The 18,855-nt window shown below is 40.0% G+C and overlaps 1 protein-coding gene across 3 annotated transcripts in view; it reads left to right on the forward strand.

Moving 5' to 3' along the window:
• Positions 1-47: 47 nt before the first annotated feature.
• SQLE (squalene epoxidase) overlaps positions 48-18,855 on the forward strand; it is a 23,138-nt gene continuing 4,330 nt past the window's right edge. The window contains exons 1-9 of one of the 3 annotated variants that reach the window (XM_026646456.1): positions 48-240; positions 737-1,095; positions 3,213-3,459; positions 3,778-3,958; positions 8,138-8,234; positions 9,648-9,761; positions 11,154-11,325; positions 15,071-15,166; positions 15,741-15,883. In XM_026646456.1, the coding sequence (XP_026502241.1) occupies positions 802-1,095; positions 3,213-3,459; positions 3,778-3,958; positions 8,138-8,234; positions 9,648-9,761; positions 11,154-11,325; positions 15,071-15,166; positions 15,741-15,883 (1,344 nt within the window). In that variant the 5' untranslated portion in view covers positions 48-240; positions 737-801. Of the gene's footprint in view, positions 1,096-3,212; positions 3,460-3,777; positions 3,959-8,137; positions 8,235-9,647; positions 9,762-11,153; positions 11,326-15,070; positions 15,167-15,740; positions 15,884-18,855 lie in introns of all 3 variants that reach the window. The other 2 variants (XM_026646461.1, XM_026646449.1) reach the window with 2 other exon arrangements.

The following is an 18,855-nucleotide window of genomic DNA, read 5'->3' on the forward strand; positions in this document are numbered from 1 at the left end:
TTGGCCGGGCTGAGCGGGAGCCGCCACCCAGTGAGGGGCAGGGGAGCCACAGCCCAGCCAGGGTCCGTCGCCGGGCGCCCCATGCCAGGGAGCAGCTTACTGGGATCTGCTGGGGGCTTCTGGTGAGGGCGAAGAGAGAACGGCCAGAGGATTTCCCAAGGGCGGCACCAGCATATTTCTTTCGTCTCTGGATTCGGGGAGGAGCCCGTGTTCAACATGAGATGTAATAAGATTGGCTAGGTAACGGGAAGGGTCTCCCCTTCGTATAAATCCCCTCTGGTGGCTCCCGCTAGAAGCCTCAGTTCAGGCCCCATGTAATAATATGCCGGTCTAATTATTTTTTGTGGGGGAGAGCACCTGCTGCTGGAGACAAGAGACTGTGACCCCCAAAGGAGATATCGTAGCAAAAAAAACCCCCACCCCAGCCATGAATTTGACCCTCATGAACATCAGGCGTCAATAGCTGAGGCCAATGTTGTAGTCAGTTTGTAGAATTTAAGTCATTTGAGCTGCTGTAAATCTCTCTCTGGTTGTTTTAAGAGGAGATTTGTATTGAATTCATACCACTTTTTGGAGCATCCTTGTCTCTGGGCTGCCATGCCCCAGTAAAGCTGCAGTTGCTACCTTTTGCAGGGCTTTGTGAGAGAGTCTTGCTTCTCTGTTACCACATATATATTTTTAAGAGGATATTTGTATTTTTATGATTTTTATAGCTTGTGCAAAATCCCTTTTTCAGAGAACTTCAATCACAGTACAAGTGTTAAAGGGAACCACCGGCGACAGTTACTTGCTCTTGTCATAATGTGGACTTTTCTGGGCATCGCCTCCTTCATCTATGTGTATAAGAAATGTGGAGACTTGATGACTTATGTCAACAAAGAGGTGCTGCTGACTACGTTGATGTTTTTCTCTCTTGGTTTGCTCCTGTCTTATTGGTATCGTTCTGGGTGGCTAAAACAACAGCAGTGGGGGCAGCAGAAACAGTCCCACTTTGGGATGCTCTGTAGTGCTCTCTCAGCTTTGCCACTCATTGGTTTTTTCTGGGCCAAATCCACCCCTGGATCTCCACAGGCAGAGCAACCCAAATCCAGAAAGGTAAGTTCAGTTCAAACCTGGGAAATAGAATGGAGTCCTTTCACCGTTGTTTTTATATTAGGGCTCCTCTGTCAGTTTGAGGGAAAAGCAGCTAATGAAGGTTGGAGAGGATTTATCTTTGTGGTCCCCACCTAGGGATTTGTTAGATTTTTATTTCCGTTTTGGGTGACAAACTCATAGACGGAGCCTGTTTAATCAAGACACTAGGTTCTTGGGTTTCAAATTAAGTTTAAAGGTAAACCTTGGGTGAAATCTCCGTTATTACGTTGATTTGCAGTTTCTGTGTTTGTGTAATTTCCAGTAAAGTATTTTTCCCACATAGGAAACATCTTAAATTGTTAGTGCTGTGACATACATCAGCTTTCAGCATCTCTACATTTGAAAGAAAACCATTTATGTGGCAGACTAGAAAATTTTTTTGCAGATACATCTGATGAAATCCAAATAATTCTATAGATAATAGCAATAGTAATGAAATATCACACATATAGGGCTTTACATCTTCAAAGGCTTTTAGAACATTGGGCAGAATCTCTGAAGCAGACTGCCAGCTTTTCCTTGTCTGCCAGTGGTATGATAGCAGAAAGCTTTAGTTTGTGGAAGGAGCTCAGTAGGAGCCCCACCAGGGTCTCAAGCAGATGTACAGATTCAGTGCATCCTTTGAACTACAATAGTTGGACCCCCTTCCATATGCACTTTGGAGCAGAGCTGACTCTGTCTGATCCCCTGCACTAGAGATCATGACCTCATTGCTGCTGCAGCAATTCCCCTGGGACTTTCAGCTACTGTATTGTTTCTTATAAAGACTATACTCTGAGCCTCAGTTAATTTATTTTATATTTACTTCCCAGGTTTTATAATCATTTAAAGTAGCTATAAACATGGCACCCTGTTACCTAACAATCCTGTTTCACTTCTAGGTAGTTGTACTGATACAATCTAGCTTTTACTACAGTGAGCACTGCAGAGCTAATGGAGCTGTGTCAAAATGAGCTGGATTCCATTCTACTTTGTACGCCATTGACAGTTGTCATTTAAATTCTGACTGTAGAGTGTTTATTGCTGGGAGTGATGTAAAAAGCAGAAAATACTTGCGATTTTGAAAATTGCAGGTACAAACTGCAGCTCTGGTAGTCAAAAAATACTTTGCAGGTTTGCCAAGCGAGTTGTTGACAGAGAATAAGTAAGAAACTCTACCATCACATTTGTCATTTTTGTGCAATGTGAGGTATAATTGATTGGTAATTGCCAGGAAGGACTGGAACCTATTAGACCTGTTCATACACCACAGAAATTGATTAACCAGCATATATATAATTTGATGAATGACAGTACTTTGGGTTTCAATTGTAAGCAATATAAATAGTCAAATGATAGCACAGCATATATTTAAAGTTACCTAACACTTTTCATGATAAAACTCTGTTTTCAGTTATTTATAACTTTGTCAAATTGTAACTGTTTGGGCTGAAATTTTCCATTTTGGGTGCCTGCCTTGTTTGTTTTTTGTTTTGAGGGGAGATTTCAGCTAAAATGGTTCAGCCATTCTCAGAACAAGGTTGCGCAGAAATGCATCTTGACCATGTTAAAAGGATTTTTTTCTACTTTTGAGAAGTTATAAAGCCTCTGCTTTAGGGCAGGGACTTGAAATGTGGCAGGGAGGTTGCCTTCGTGTCAGGAATGTGCTTTTTGCCATCCCTGTGAAAATTCTCCCAAATCTGACCACGTTTATAATTGGCCTCAGAAAAATCTCTGTCTCCAGACCAGTGCTGTCCTGTCATCCATGGCCCTAATATGGCTCAGGACCCACTCCTCCAAACCCTTTATACTGAGCTTAATGCCTACGACCATGAATATGACACTTGTTACTGTTGAGTACCCCCATTGAATTCCAATGGGACTACTCACATCACTAGGCTCAATAATAACGGTTTGCAGGATTAGGGGAGTTGATATTCAGACCTAGACCTAGAAAAAAACTGTCTAATTTTTAAAGCCAAAAGATAATTCACCATCATTCAATTTTTATATTATATTGTCTATTATTATTTGTAAAATAAAGAGTATAAATGCTAGATATGTCACTTGCAGTTTTGTTGGTTTTAATTTCTACATAGGGTAAAAGAGGGGTAAACTCAAACACTGTGACAGAGACTGGTACAAATACAATATTAGCTCCTCAGTCTGATCCAGAGGTTATCATCGTGGGTTCAGGTGTACTTGGTTCTGCTTTGGCTGCAGTGCTGTCACGGGACGGAAGAAATGTGACAGTAGTAGAGAGGGATCTGAAGGAACCTGACAGGATAGTTGGAGAATTGTTACAACCTGGAGGATATAATGCTCTTAAAGAACTGGGTCTTGAAGGTAAGTAAATCTTAAAACTCAGATATTTTGTTGCAAAGGTATTTACTTGACAAGGACAAAAACCCCTTGTATCAAAGAAAAGCATGCTTACAAAGAAAATTTAAAAATACAACATATTCTGGACATATTTGGATTAAAGCTGCTTGTTCTTATGTTTCCTGTCCACCATTTTGAAAATGTCCCCTTCTGTGTTGTATGCATGTGATCGTTTGCTAAAGAAATAGAATATTCTTGGTGTAGAGGTCAATTTTTACAGACTAATGCGTATTCCTTGTTGTTCTTTATTCTTTCGCTAAAATATTGGGATTTGTTTTCCAGATTCAGTGGAAGGTCTTGATGCTCACATAGTAAATGGTTACATAATTCATGATCTAGAGAGCAAGTCAGAGGTTGAAATTCCTTTTCCAAACTCTGCAGATGGTCTGATGCAGAGTGGAAGAGCATTTCATCATGGGCGCTTCATCATGGGTCTCCGAAGGGCAGCCATGGCAGAACCCAAGTAAGACCGCTGGCTTAAAATTTTAATCAACATAGTATAACAATTTTAGGTCCTGCTCCTGCATCAGGATCCAATAGCACAGTTCCCTGCACCTCTGAGATGCTCCAGTCACTTCAGTGGAACTCTGCAAGGGTGCAAAGGTCTGCACTAGACAATCCTGATGCAGGAACTGAGCGTTAATAATTTTTTTTGCTTCAGTATGCACATAACATATTTTTGTAGATGTTTATAAGAGGTATATTAATTACACCATAATCAATTAAAAGAGCATGTAAGTAAGCAACTGTGCATTGGTCTTTGGGACATAATTTGGTCTTGGATTTATGGGAACACCAGTGTTCCCCAAATACATGCCACAGAATTAAAAAATGTGGTCCAATTGGCAGTCTGTGGGGAGGATCTTCCCCACAGGTTGATTCTGATTCAATGGGGAAACAGGCCTGTAATGCATAATGTATACTTTAATAAATTGGGTCAAAATGAGCCCTGCAACAAATGGTAGTAACTTGAATGGAGTTGCACTTGTGTACACCAGTGCTGATCTGGGCTATTTGCCAAAAACAGCCATGCTCTATCAGTGAATAATGCACAGAACTACCTGGATTGATCAGAGAAGCAAGTGGTAGAGCTGACTCATTTAATGATCAGGAATTGTAAATACCTGGAGTTATTCAGGAATAGCCACTGTGCTTTAAATTCACACCCCGCCTTAATCTTCATTAACTTTCAAGTATAGACAGACCCTAAGCATGTTGATCTTCCTGCTGATATGATTCATGATGCTGGAAAAGAAACTTGCCTTAGCAAGAATGAGGATAATTATGATCCTCTTTTCTCTACTCCTCCACCTTTTCCAATACTATATATATAAGTAAAATGGTTGGAAAAGAGCGATGAACACCTCCAGTAGTTTTGGTATTCTAGAGTCTTGAAGGCAACCCCTTCGGTCCTAAAAACATTTGTAACAAGCTTCTTTATATGATCACTGCCTTTATGTAAAAGGGGAGTTAAGAAACCCAAATGTTAAAGGAAAGTAAGGTCTTATTGCTTTATCATGCAACATACCACAATAAGCTATATATTTTTAAAAATAAGTATACAGGTATGGTATGAATCTTCGTTCTTTACTGAAAACCTGTTTGTTTCCATTAAATCTATTAGATTGGATGAATTAATTATTTTGAAATCATTTTTAAAATATCAATACTGCTAAGGTTGGTGCAAGCTGAGGTGATCTGCTGCATTTGTGATAATTACGAAAGTTTAAGATGCCTGGGCATACCTTTAATTTCAATGGGATTTGGGCACCTAACTCTTCTTAAAATCCTGGAAAATTCTGTTATATCTGCTTTACACATTTTTCTAGCAGAAATTTAGAAAAACTAGTATTTGTAACGAGTTCATTTCTTCCTTTCTTGGTTCATTTTGAATATATCCCACCTCTCCATGTACCAGGGAAGAGGAAGTTGAATATTTAATTATAGTTGGGAGATTTCAAACATTTGTAATTTTGAATGCCATGGAGTCTTACTTTTTCTCTCCGAATTCTTAAAAAATGTGTCATGGGGAGTGAAAGGTTAGTGTCACTACAAGTGAATATAGTCTTTTAACATGTACTAAGCAATAACTATTTATTTTCAGATGAATAAAAGTAAAATTACACACAGGGTAAAGGGGTGGTCCTTTATCAATATTATTACTGTTTATTTGTTTAGTTCTAACAATGTGCTTAGTGCTTCACTAGACTCAAAGATAGACACTCCCTGCCCTGAAGAGTTTAACCTAATAGACAGAGTCTGTAATTGAATCTGTCTAGGTGGATCCTTGCACCCATGTGAAACCCCTCTGATAATCCAGTTGTTGGCAATTCACTTGAGGAGCTACTTTTACTGTCATAAGGACTTACTTTAGTAGGTTTATGAACAACAGATGAGACCAAGTCATGCAAATATGGATTAATTTTGGTAATGTACACACCTTTATTTTGATGATAAAACTAAAAGTATATTTGCAGGGTAATATTGTTAAAGAAAATGATATTGAAAATCTTTTTCTAGGAAATAAAATTTATTTTAGTAATTTTATTAAAAGATGAAAGAATTAAAAAAAAAAAAAAAAAGCCAGACTTTTTTTTTATCTTCCTAATCTGAAACTCTAGCCCCATGAAAATGTGGTGGTTTTTCCCCCTTCTTCCCCCATACTTATAAGGAACATACAGTTATGTGTGAGATAATGGAGAAGGAAAGCCATGTGGTAACATAGCGACCTGGTCTACACAAGCATTCAAATTGAAATTGAGTGATTAAGTAAAATGAACATAATCAAAACCTATTAAAATCTCTCTTTAAAGAGAGGGAATATTGATTAAGTCCAGGCTGTGGTAGTTGCACTTTCGGCTGAGTGTACTTGATCAGAAGTCTGTCGCTGTCATGGATCCATTGAGGGGTAACTGGCTCACATTTGGCTTTACAAAGATTGTGAAGAGCACAGTAAGTTGGGAGAGAAGAGACAACATAATTAAAAATGGGGGATATATGGCTTTTGTTGGTGTTCTCAGAATGCACGATAGTCAGTCATGGACAGCCACGACAGCTGTTGCTCTAGACCCTAGCTCACCTCTGCAGTCAGGACATCATCTGGATGGTCTGGTTAGGTCCCTCTCCTTCACTGGTCTTTCTCAGGCTGAGGAGAGCTGGATGGGCCATCTCATCTCTTGCGGGTGCCATGCAGTGTAGCTGGGTTCAGGATATGGCAAAAAAACAAGAGAAGGAAGATAGTGGGGATCAGAAAGAGACACACGAGGGAGGGGAAGACAGAGCAAGATCTCAAAGGTATCAGGCTGGGGTCCTTGCTGGTGCAGCAGTGATGGTCAGGTGTTCCCACTGGTGTGTCAAGGTCTGCGTGTCACGATAAAAATCCTTCTGCTGCAGCCACGGTAGTGGCGATAGTCATCCTTCCTCCCCCATCTCTTTTTGTAGGGCCCCAAAAACAGATGATGGATGGAATAGCTCATCCCCCTCATTATTTTGTCCACCAGGTAGGCCTAATTTCTGGTCCTACATTCCTCTTTTTTGCCACACATGAGCTTAACACAGCCCTTGGGTGGTATCAGGATCTCTTTGTTTAAATTAATTCAGTCTTTCTGTCTCCTCCTTACATCTTTTCTTAAACAATTTTATATAATGGGTCATTGTGGCAATTCATGAACCTTTACTCATTTTTCACTAGTTAGGCTAACCACTAAAGTAGGCCTATTAGGCCCCAATTATTCCAACAGTGAAAAAATCACAACCCCTAGCTGACTTAGCTATGCCTGAAAACACTCTAATGTAGATGCAACTATACCAACAGAACAGTGCTCCTGTTGGCTTAGCTAATGTCATAGTGTGGCTATGCTGTCAATAGAACTCCTTATGGCAGCTTACACCGCGTACACTAGGGGGTTCTGCCTGCATAGCTATAGAGGCCAAGGCTCTGTAGTGTAGACCAGAGGTTCTCAACCTTTTTCTTTTCAAGTCTTTCCCCCCCACCCCCCATGCTATAAAAACTCCACAGCCCACCTGTGTCACAATAACTGGTTTTCTGGATATAAAAACCAGGACTGGCATTAGGGGGTACAAGCAGGACAGTTGGCTGGGGCCTCATGCCGTAGGGGCCCCTGCAAAGATACATTGCTCTGGCTTTGGCTTCAGCCTCGGGTGGTGGGACGCAGGGCCTGGGCTTCAACTCCACGTGGCAGCCCTGCTTGGCGACCCTCCTGAAACCTGCTCTCGGCTCCCCAGGGGGCTTGGACCCCTGATTGAGAACCACTGGTGTAGGCAAGCCCACAGACCCCAGTCTTGTAAAGGCTTCCATGTGTATTTTAAGTGATAGACTATGAAGTCAATGGGACTAATCACAGTGTATAAAGTTAAACCTATGTGGATGTCTTCGCAGGATTAGGGCCATAGCGTTCAGTGACACTTGGTCTTGGCCATTGATTTCAAGAAAATAGGAACCATTTAATACTGTGTCTGAAACTAGGCAGAACAATTTTATATGTGTAAATGAATGCTTTTTATATGCAGTAATGGGATCATGAACAACTTACATTCTCTATGTCATAAGTCAGTTTGAAACTATGGCCCTAAATATCCTTTTATTTTTTCCTGTACTTTTAAAAGTTCTGGTTTATTTCAGCACAAAATTCATTGAAGGGACTGTGTTACAACTGCTCGAGGAAGATGACTGTGTGGTGGGTGTTCAGTACAAGGATAAAGAAACTGGAGATATTAAGGTGAGACAACAGATTTCACTGTTCTTTGTGTTTAACTGTTCTATTGTATGGTCACAGATACAGCATTTAAGAAGATTTGGATATCTCAGAACATTAAAAAAAATGTGCATCAAGCATTGGAAAAATAAAGGGAGGTTTTGTGGCCATGTGGATAGAGGGCTGGACTGGGTCATGGTTTCAATTTCTGGTTCTGCCACTGGCCTGCTGGGTGATCTTGGCCAAGTCACTTCACTCCCTGTGCCTCTATTTCCCGATCTGTAAAGTGGGAATATATGGTGATTTGTAAAGCATTTTGATCTATCAGTGAAAAGTGCTATATAAAGGCTAGGTATTTTTATTCTTTTAAACAAGGAAATAGTGACTTCCACATATGGCAGTACAGGATAGTACATTACATTAAGAAATTTGTACAGTATCTTTATTAGGGATTGGGGGGAACAGTTTCGGTCACTTTCTAGTGCTGAAGATTTTCTTTTTCTTCAAATACAATCCATTTAACATTCCTGCAGTTTCAATTTCATTGTCTTTGCCTGAATATCAGGCTGGTCAGAAATTCAAAACCACATTCCTTTATACTTCGTTTACCAACTCTCCCTGACATGCCTAGCTTGAACACATTTTAATTATCATTCCAGCAGATGTCCATAACTCTTAATACACATCGTGTACATACAACACCCAGGAATATTAATGATCAGTGAGTTTTCAAATGTACCTCACAGGACATATTTTGTACAAAGATTTTTACAGTAGTGTGTAGGGTCTGAATACAGGGATGCTTAGTGTCACAGTCACTCTTCCATGATTATTTTAACCTCAAAACCAGTAAGTGGTTGAAAAATATAGGGCTTGGGGTGGTTTGTTGATATTAAATAATGTGGTATCCTAAAGCAAGTAGGAGATAGATTGCCAGTGATTTGGTCAGTAATTCCAGAATTAAATAAAAGTGGTGGTGGTGTGTTATCTGGACATTACATTCTCATCTTATTTTTTGTTTGTTCCTTTAAAAGAAAAATGAACTGAGGAATCTCAGCAGAAATCTTTTATTTATTTATCGGTGTGTTACTGTTGTAAAAGATGTTCCATTTTTGTTTTGCTTATTTATTTATATGTAGACTTTCAGATTCTTCAATAAAAAATAAATTAAAAGTCGAGAAGCATTTTCTTCTATAAGCTCCTCATCTTCTTAAATTGCTCATAATGTCTCAAAGTTCTTAAGGGGTTGAACTCTTCCATACTTTCTCCAATTCCAAAAGTGATTTATTGTGTTTTTCCCTTTAAAATTGAGAGAAATTAATTCAGCTATTTATATCTTAATATCAGATCTAAAATTATATAGGATCAACATATGATTAACAAGATACTTTATCCTTTTTATCTTTTTGAGATAAATATCACATTTTTATGTTGCAGGAATTACATGCACCTCTGACTGTTGTTGCTGATGGACTTTTCTCCAAGTTTAGGAAAAAATTGGTTTCCAACAAAGTTTCTGTTTCATCCCATTTTGTTGGCTGCATTTTGAAAGTAAGGACCTTGTATGTATAGTACAGAAAGACTGATGCCTAATAGCTGATGTATATTTTTCTCTCCAGATTCAATCATATCTCCCAGTAGCTGTAATGAGAGTTATGCGTATGAAATGAGAATTTATCCTTATGGAAGACATTTAGAAAACCTATGCTTTATTATTTTTTGTTATTCAACAAGTACTGACAGCAGTCTCTTGAATTATATTATTAAATGGCCTCCAAAGCATCTATTAGAAGAACAACATGCTTTAAAATATTTTAATAGGAGTTCCATTAACTTCTTTTTCATTTTGGCTTTGGGAATTATTGGACCATGGTAAGAATAGTGACATTAAAAATTGGATTGTGTGTTTTTACTCTTAAATTACTGGATTTGTCTACATGAAAAGTTTAGTGCACGGCAACCCAAGTATGAATCTCTAGCTCTAGCTTGCTGCACATTAACTGGCCATATGGACCGTGCTACTGTGCACTAAAAGTTCTGCAGTGTGCTTTGATGCACTCTCATTTTAAATGTACTGCAGAACTTTTAGTGCACAGTTGCAGGGTCCACATGGCCAATTAGTGTGTGGCAAGCTAGTGTGCTGTAGATTCACACCTTGGGTTACCATGCATTAACTTCCTGTATAGACAATCACACTGATGTGTACCCAGACTTAACACCATTTCTTATCTGGGGATATTATAGGTGTAATGTCAAATATAATACACGAGGTACAAATTCATACCAGCCCAAATTTTCAGAGTTCTCAAAACATTACCCCAAATTTTTCATTGAGTTCAGTGAAAGAAAGATTGGGCCCATAGTCCATACTGAGGACTAGTGCCCTTACTTGGTTTGAAAAAAAAAAAACCCTGGTTTTTATTTAACAATACTAAAATCACTTAAAAATATGTACTACTGATTATAACCCTGATTCAGCAAGGTACATAAGAACATACTTAACTTTAGTAGTCCCATTGACTACTCACATGCTTTAACGTTAAATACATATTTAAGTGCTTTGCTGAATTGGTGCCCATATGGAGTAGAAAGCGAAATTACACCTATAGGCATTTTGTCTCCTCATCTCTATTTTGTTCATTTAAACAAAATCTTAAATTGGCCACTTTACACATAAGAATTAATGAAGGATTTAATGAAATGTGTAGCTTAATATACAAATTAAAATGTATTGTAATAAAATATTCAGAATGTGCAAAGAAGTCAAATTATCATTGTTTTTGGAACTTTAGCACTTTCATTGCCCAACATGCAATCTTAATGTTAAATTAATGTGACTTGTTTTGCATTTAATACACTTTAAAGGATGTCAGGAAATGATTCAGCAAAAGAGCAACTTTTGACCCTTTTACTAATCAGTTTTTTCCTTCCTTTTTTTTAAAGGACTCACCACAGTTTAAAGCCAATCATGCTGAACTTGTTTTAGCTAATCCTAGTCCAGTCCTTATCTACCAGATTTCTTCAAATGAGACTCGAGTACTTGTTGATATTCGAGGGGAAATGCCAAAAAACATCAAAGAATACATGACTGAGAAAATTTATCCACAACTACCTGGTAAGACTATGAAGATTTGTGTATGTACTCTTTAGAATTATAATATATTATCCACCAGGGTGTGTGTGTGGGGGGGGAGGGGTTGGTTTGGTTTTGGCTTTGTTTTCAATTTGTTGCTGAATTGTCCATTTGAAAAGTCAGACATCTGATCATCTGATGGTATACATCTGATGGTATCAAGTTTTCAAATTAATTCCAGTTCTGCAGCTTCTGAAGAATTAATTTGCAAACTTGATACCATCAGATTAGGCCTGAATAAAGACTGGTAGTGGTTGGGTCATTACAAAACCTAATCTTAATTTCCCCGATACTAATTTCTCCCTACTGTTACTCACACCTTCTTGTCAACTGTCTGTAATGTGCCACTCTCCTACCACTTCAAAAGTTATTTTTCCTCCCTTGATATCCTGCTGTTAATTAGTTTCTCATTAGACTGACCTCACACTTGTTAAAGCAACCCCTATCCTTTCATGTATTTATACCTGCTCCTGTATTTTTCACTTCATGCATCCGATGAAGTGGGTTCTAGCCCACGAAAGCTTATGCCCAAATAAATTTGTTAGTCTCTAAGGTGCCACAAGGACTCCTCGTTGTTTTTGCTGATACAGACTAATACGGCTACCACTCTTAAATAGGATTGGTCCTAGGACTGACCCTTGGGGAACACCACTAGTAACCCCTCTCCATTCTGAAAATTTACCATTTATTCCTACCCTTTGTTCCCTGTCTTTTTTAACCAGTTCTCAATCCATGAAAGGATCTTCCCTCTTATCCCATGACAACTTAATTTACATAAGAGCCTTTGGTGAGGGACCTTGTCAAGGCTTTCTGGAAATCTAAGTACACTATGTCCACTGGATCCCCCTTGTCCACATATTTTTTGACCCCTTCAAAGAACTCTAATAGATTAGTAAGACATGATTTCCCTTTACATAAACCATGTTGACTTTTGCCCAACAATTTATGTTCTTCTAGGTGTCTGACAATTTGATTCTTTACTATTGTTTCAACTAATTTGCCCAGTACTGACGTTAGACTTACCGGTCTGTAATTGCCGGGATCACCTCTAGAGCCCTTTTTAAATATTGGTGTTACATTAGCTATCTTCCAGTCATTGAGTACAGAAGCTGATTTTAAAGGACAGGTTACAAACCATAGTTAATAGTTCCGCAATTTCACATTTGAGTTCTTTCAGAACTCTTGGGTGAATGCCATCTGGTCCCGGTGACTTGTTACTGTTAAGCTTATCAAATAATTCCTAAACCTCCTCTAATGACACTTCAGTCTGTGACAATTCCTCAGATTTGTCACCTACAAAGGACGGCTCAGGTTTGGGAATCTCCCTAACATCCTCAGCCATGAAGACTGAAGCAAAGAATTCATTTAGTTTCTCCGCAATGACTTCATCGTCTTTAAGTGCTCCTTTTGTATCTTGATCGTCCAGAGGCCCCACTGGTTGTTTAGCCAGCTTCCTGCTTCTGATGTACTTAAAAAACATTTTGTTATTACCTTTTAAGTTTTTGGTGAAATTGAAGGACTACTAACTGTAGTCTGTAACCTATCATTTAAATCAGCTTCTGTACCAAATGACTGGAGGATAGCTAATGTGACACCAATTTTTAAAAAGGGCTTCAGAGGTGACCCCGGCAATTACAGGCTGATAAACCTGACTTCCGTACCGGGCAAACTGGTTGAAAGTATAGTAAGGAACAAAATTGTCAGACACAGAGATGAACATAATTTGTTGGGTAAGAGTCAACGTGGTTTTTTGTAAAGGGAAATCATGCCTCAACAATCTACTAGAATTCTTTGAGGGGGTCAACAAGCATGTGGACAAGAGGGATCCAGTGGATATAGTGTATTTAGATTTTTAGAGAGCCTTTGAAAAGGTCTCTCACCAAAAGCTCTTAAGCAAAGTAAGCAGTTATGGAATAAGAGGGAAGGTCTCTCATGGATTGGTAACTGGTTAAAAGATAGGAAACAAAGGGTAGGAATAAATGGTCCATTTTCAAAATGGAGAGAGGTAATTAGTGGTGTCGGTCTGTACTGGGACCAGTCCTATTCAACATATTCATAAATGATCTGGAAAAAGGGGTAAACAGTGAGGTGGCAGAATGTGCAGATGATACAAAACTACTCAAGATAGTTAAGTCCCAGGCAGACTGTGAAGAGCTACAAAAGGATCTCTCAAAACTGGGTGACTGGGCAACAAAATGGCAGATAAAATTCAATGTTGATCAATGCAAAGTAATGCACATTGGAAAACATAATCCCAACTATACATCTAAAAGGATGGGGGCTAAATTAGCTGTTACCACTCAAGAAAGATCTTGGAGTCATTGTGGATAATTCTCTCAAAACATCCACTCAATGTGTGCATTGTGTGGAGCGGCTGCTGTATGAGGAGAGATTAATAAGACTGGGACTTTTCAGCTTGGAAAAGAGACGACTAATGGGGGGATATGGTAGAGGTCTATAAAATCATGACAGGTGTGGAGAAAGTAAATAAGGAAGTGTTATTTACTCCTTCTCATAACACAAGAACTAGGAGTCACCAAATGAAATTAATAGGCAGCAGATTTAAAACAAACAAAAGGAAGTATTTTTTCCACACAACGCACAGTCAACTTTTGGAACTCTTTGCCAGAGGATGTTGTGAAGGCCAAGACTATAACCGGGTCCAAAAAGAACTAGATAAATTCATGGAGGATAGGTCCATCAATGGCTATTAGCCAGGATGGGAGGGATGGTGTCCCTAGCCTCTGTTTGCCAGAAGCTGGGAATGGGCAACAGGGGATGGATCACTTGATGATTACCTGTTCTGTACATTTTCTCTGGGGCACCTGCATTGCCTACTGTCAGAAGACAGGATACTGGGCTAGATGGACCTTTGGTCTGACCCAGTATGGCCGTTCTTATGTTCTTACGTTCAATGTGGAATTGAAATGTATTAAGGGTGCAGATTTAAGTGGTTTTCTCATTTAAATAGTTGGGGAAATCCTAAAATATGCAGAAATGGACCACATATATCTAGAGACAGATTAGGCTGCTGCTGGGGAAGGTAGAGCAGGAATAATTTTATCAGTCTCCCTGAAATGGGTCTTTTTTTGGCTAATTTGAAAATTATTTTGAGTGACCATATTGAAGGAGGCAACTCACTGTGCCCTTTCTTTGCCTGTCTTAGAGTTTCACTGATGTTTTGCCATGGTAACTGTTCTAGGTCCTGATCCTGCATTACCAAAGTTATTGTGAGTTTTGTCACTGATTTTTAATGGGAACATGGTAAGGTCATTTGAAAACAACAGCTAAATGTACAAGTTTAGTGTGCTCATTCTGATTAAAATGCCAGAATTATTGTTTGTTCTTTTCAATTTTCCTCCCCTCTGCAAACTAAGTGCCTGATGCTGCAAGCATTATATGTGATGAGCTCCAATTTACGTTCACACTTGGGTATGGATCCTACGAGGTGCCGAGCATCCTGTACTCCCAATGAAAGTCAGCTGCAATTGAGGGCACTCAGGATATCGCAGGATTGAGCCATTGTAGAGTTTGCAGCATTGAACCCTCATTTTATGTTACTGATAGATACCATAACATCAAACAGTAGTTTGTTCAGTTTACATATGTAACACAGGCAATTCCGAAGGGTTACATCTCTGAGAACTGGTTATGAGTAGTTCTGTGCAAATTATTTGACTTGATTTTCATATATGTAATATAACTAAATAGAGTTTCCTTACTGCAGAGCACCTAAAGGAACCGTTCCTAATAGCAGTTCAAAATGATCGTTTGAGGACCATGCCAGCAAGCTTCCTACCTCCATCACCTGTTAACAAACAAGGTAGAGTAAGAACAAAAATATTTAAAAGTATAGGATTAATGACCATTAAACAAATTTAGAAATATTTTTGTTTGTTGTCAGTGCTACTGTCCCTGTCAAGTTTGTTTTATCTTTTGTGAAAATGGTACTTTAAAAAAACATTCCTGTGTGTGTTTGGCGCCTATAAACAGCATATTGTTCGTGACCCTAGAATTAAGGTTGTTGGTTGGTCCATTTTAAACCCTTATTTTAAAACATGCATTTTTTTTTTAAAGTCAGTTTCAGGCTGATGGTTTTTCATGCTTGTTATCTGTCAAAAGTGGCTTATTTTTTAAAGGAAAGTATAAAGAAATGTTTATAACTTCTTCTTGAGCTGTGTGTTAAAAAAAACAAAACATTTCCAAGCTTTAAGTTGTTCAGATGCATTTTACACTGTGATTTTTAAACTGCTGTGTGGAATCTATGTAGTTTTCAAGCTGCAATGCTTTCTTTGCTAAGGCTTAGCAAATTTGATAGAGAGAGAAAAATTTTGATTTCTAAAATGGAGTACTTGGCATGTGTTCTATGCCATTATTTTTTTTTTTCTCCCATCTAGGCGTTCTTCTTTTGGGAGATGCATATAATATGAGGCACCCTCTGACAGGTGGAGGAATGAGTGTTGTTTTGAATGATATTAAAATATGGAGAAACTTGCTCCAGGATATTCCAGATCTTTATGAGGATTCTGCTATTCTTCAGGTGAGACATTATTTTGACGATAGAATTATAATTGTGCTTTTTGGGTAGGGTTGCCAACGTATTTCAAAAATAAGGGACTGTTTTCTTAGCACATCTGCCCCACCTCTTCTCCTAATGTTGCAAGTTGCTCTGCCCCACCTCTTCTCCTAATGTTGCTGTCGTTAATAATAATAATTAATAAATAAGCAGTACTCACCCACATTCTCCTGAGGTATTTCTTGCTGCTTTTGTTGTACAGACATGAAGAAATAAAGGATGGCCCTTCTAATAAGGGACTATTGGCAACCCTATTTCCGGGACATGCCTAGGCTTGTGTTTATGCAGTTTCTGTCAGTTACTTAATATTTCTTCCAACTTGGGGGTAGGGCAGTTAGTAGTTCTTTGCCCACCTAGTCAAAGCTATTTTTACATGTTATTGTGAATCATTAAACTGCTGTGGATGGCGGGAGGGGTAAAATGGGGCCCAACTGGGGCCATCCCTCCCTCCCTGTCTAGATTCAGAACCGTGCAGGGCAGACACTCCCTCCCCCATCCACTCTGAGGAAATTGAGACCCAGGTGGTGCCTCTGTTCCCCGCTCTTGCTTCTTGCTATGTGGCATTTGGGTGGGAGTGGGGAAGAAACTGCAGAGAGGAACCAGCCAGAGACTCTAGCTGGTAGGAGCAGTTGCAGAAGAAGCCAAATCAAGGACCTTTTGGACACTTAGAGAAGTTTCTAAAATTTTGACTGGACTTTTTCTGCCCTGTGGTAATTGGCTGTTTGCTCCATCCTTTCCCCTTCTCCTCCCTCAGTGTCTTCACCTCAGCAATGCTCTGTACCTGCCCCTCTTACGGTTTTCCTTTGCCCTTCACCCTTCTTCCTTCAGCATCTCCTCTCCCTTTATTTTTTCCATTTTTAGCTTCTCCCCTCCTAACCAAACCCACCGCAAAACAATTGTGGCACTAACTTGAAGTTTGCCGCCATCACATTGTTCACTCTGTTTATGTGAAAAGCAACAAAGATTCCTGTGGCACCTTAAAGACTAACAGATGTATTGGAGCATAAGCTTTCATGGGTGAATGCCCACTTAATCAGACACATGTGTTATATCCCATTTCCCCATCCTGTTTTTGTCTTGTCTATTTAGATTGCAAGCTCCTTGGGGCAGGGATTGTCTGTGTTTGTACAGTGCCTTGCACAATGGAGCCTCATTTGGGATTGGTCTTTAGGCACTGCTGTAATAAACATGATTAATAATTTATTTTGCCAGCATCCTTTATTTGCCACTTTATGCTGTGATCCAGTCAGATCTCACCAGCTAAGGGCTTGTGTATATGGTGGGGTAATGAGCTCCACAGGAGTGAGATTTCTAAAGCACACTAAGGTGTTGCACATTAATTGGTCTCTGTAGACCCTATTGGTGCACACTAAAGGTCCCCGAGTGTGCTTTAACATAGTACTGTTTCAGGCAGCACTATGGTTAACCACACCAGCAGAATCTACACAGACCCATTTGTGTGGTTTAACAATCACACCCCTGTAGAAGGTCTTACCCCACATGTAAGGGGTATATTTTTCAAAGTGTTCATGGGTATATTTTTCAAAAGTGACAGGTACTTCAGAGCTTAAATCCCATTGATTTTCAAAGTCGCTAGTTACCAAGGTGCTTTTGAAACTTTTACCCTACATCTCTAAATACGCTCTTCAGTATCAGTTGAATGTGATATTCTTCTTCACTTCTTCCTAAACTGTTGTTATGCACAATATTGTTTTCAGTTCAGAAAAATGTACACAAATTGGGTCCAGAAAGAGTAAAAGAGTACCTTTAGAGGAAAGAATCAAAAAATGATGGTGGGCATAGTTCTACTATTTTGAAAGTGTCTACCATTTTAAGCTATACATTCCCTATCTATATAAAGACTAATCCAAAGCCTATTGAAGTCAATTGAAAGACTCCATCGATTTCAGTGGGCTCTGAAATAGGTTTATAAGAGGGAAATTATATTAAAAATAGTAGACTCATTCAAAACAGTACAAAATTTTTAGAGTGGCCAATTAAACAATGTTTAGTTTGGCAAATCAATGTGTAAAAGAGGGAAGAATAAGAGTTTACAAATATTTGGAGGGTGTAAATACCCAGGATGGAGAGCAATTATTTAGATGGAAAAGGGGGGTATAACTGGGAGGAATAGATGAATATCTTAAAAAAAACGTGTGTATACTATATGATATAGTCTTCCAAGGAAATAATGACAGCCCCATTAGTTAAAACAGGGTAGGCAACCTTTCAGAAGTGGTGTGCCAAGTCTTCATTTATTCACTTTAATTTAAGGTTTCGCGTGCCGGTAATACATGTTAACGTTTTTTAGAAGGTCTCTCTCTCTATAAGTCTGGGGGGGGGTGGAGGTGCAGGGCAGAAGGCTGGGTTTTGGGGGTGACTCGAGGTCAGGGCAGAGGGCTGGGTGTGTGTGGAGGTGCAGGGCAGAAGGCTGGGTGTTGGGGGGAGGTCAGGGGAGAAGGCTGGGGGTGCAGGGCAGAAGGCTGGGTGTTGTGGGGAGGTCAGGGCAGAAGGCTGGGTGTGTGGGGGGGGTGCAGGGCAGAAGGCTGGGGTGCTCGGCTCGTGGGGGTGCTCCCAGCCCCCTGCCCTGAGTGGCTCATGGCAGGGGGCTGGAAGGGATATGCCCTGTTCCACCCCCTTTCCCCAGGCTCTGTCCCTACCTCTCTCTGCCTGCTCTACAGAGCAGCGAGCACGCTGCGCTCGGCTCTGCTCCGCTCCCCCTCCCCCTCGCAAGGGCCATCGTGGGCAGGAGAGGGAGGAGGAGGGGAAGAGGGGCCGGAATGCACCAAGCTGTGGGAAGAAGCGGGGGAGGAGGGAAACTTGGCTGCCGCAGGACCAAGCTTCTGCCTCCTGCCCCGGCAGGGGAGAGCAGTGGGCAGGGGGGGCTGAGTGGGGCTGGGGGCCGGGACCTTGGCAGCGTGCCGTGTTTGGCACGC

The sequence above is a fragment of the Terrapene carolina genome, unplaced genomic scaffold (genome assembly GCF_002925995.2).
Source record: "Terrapene carolina triunguis isolate 2854851 unplaced genomic scaffold, T_m_triunguis-2.0 Scaffold58, whole genome shotgun sequence".
In the NCBI taxonomy this organism is placed as follows: domain Eukaryota; kingdom Metazoa; phylum Chordata; order Testudines; family Emydidae; genus Terrapene; species Terrapene triunguis.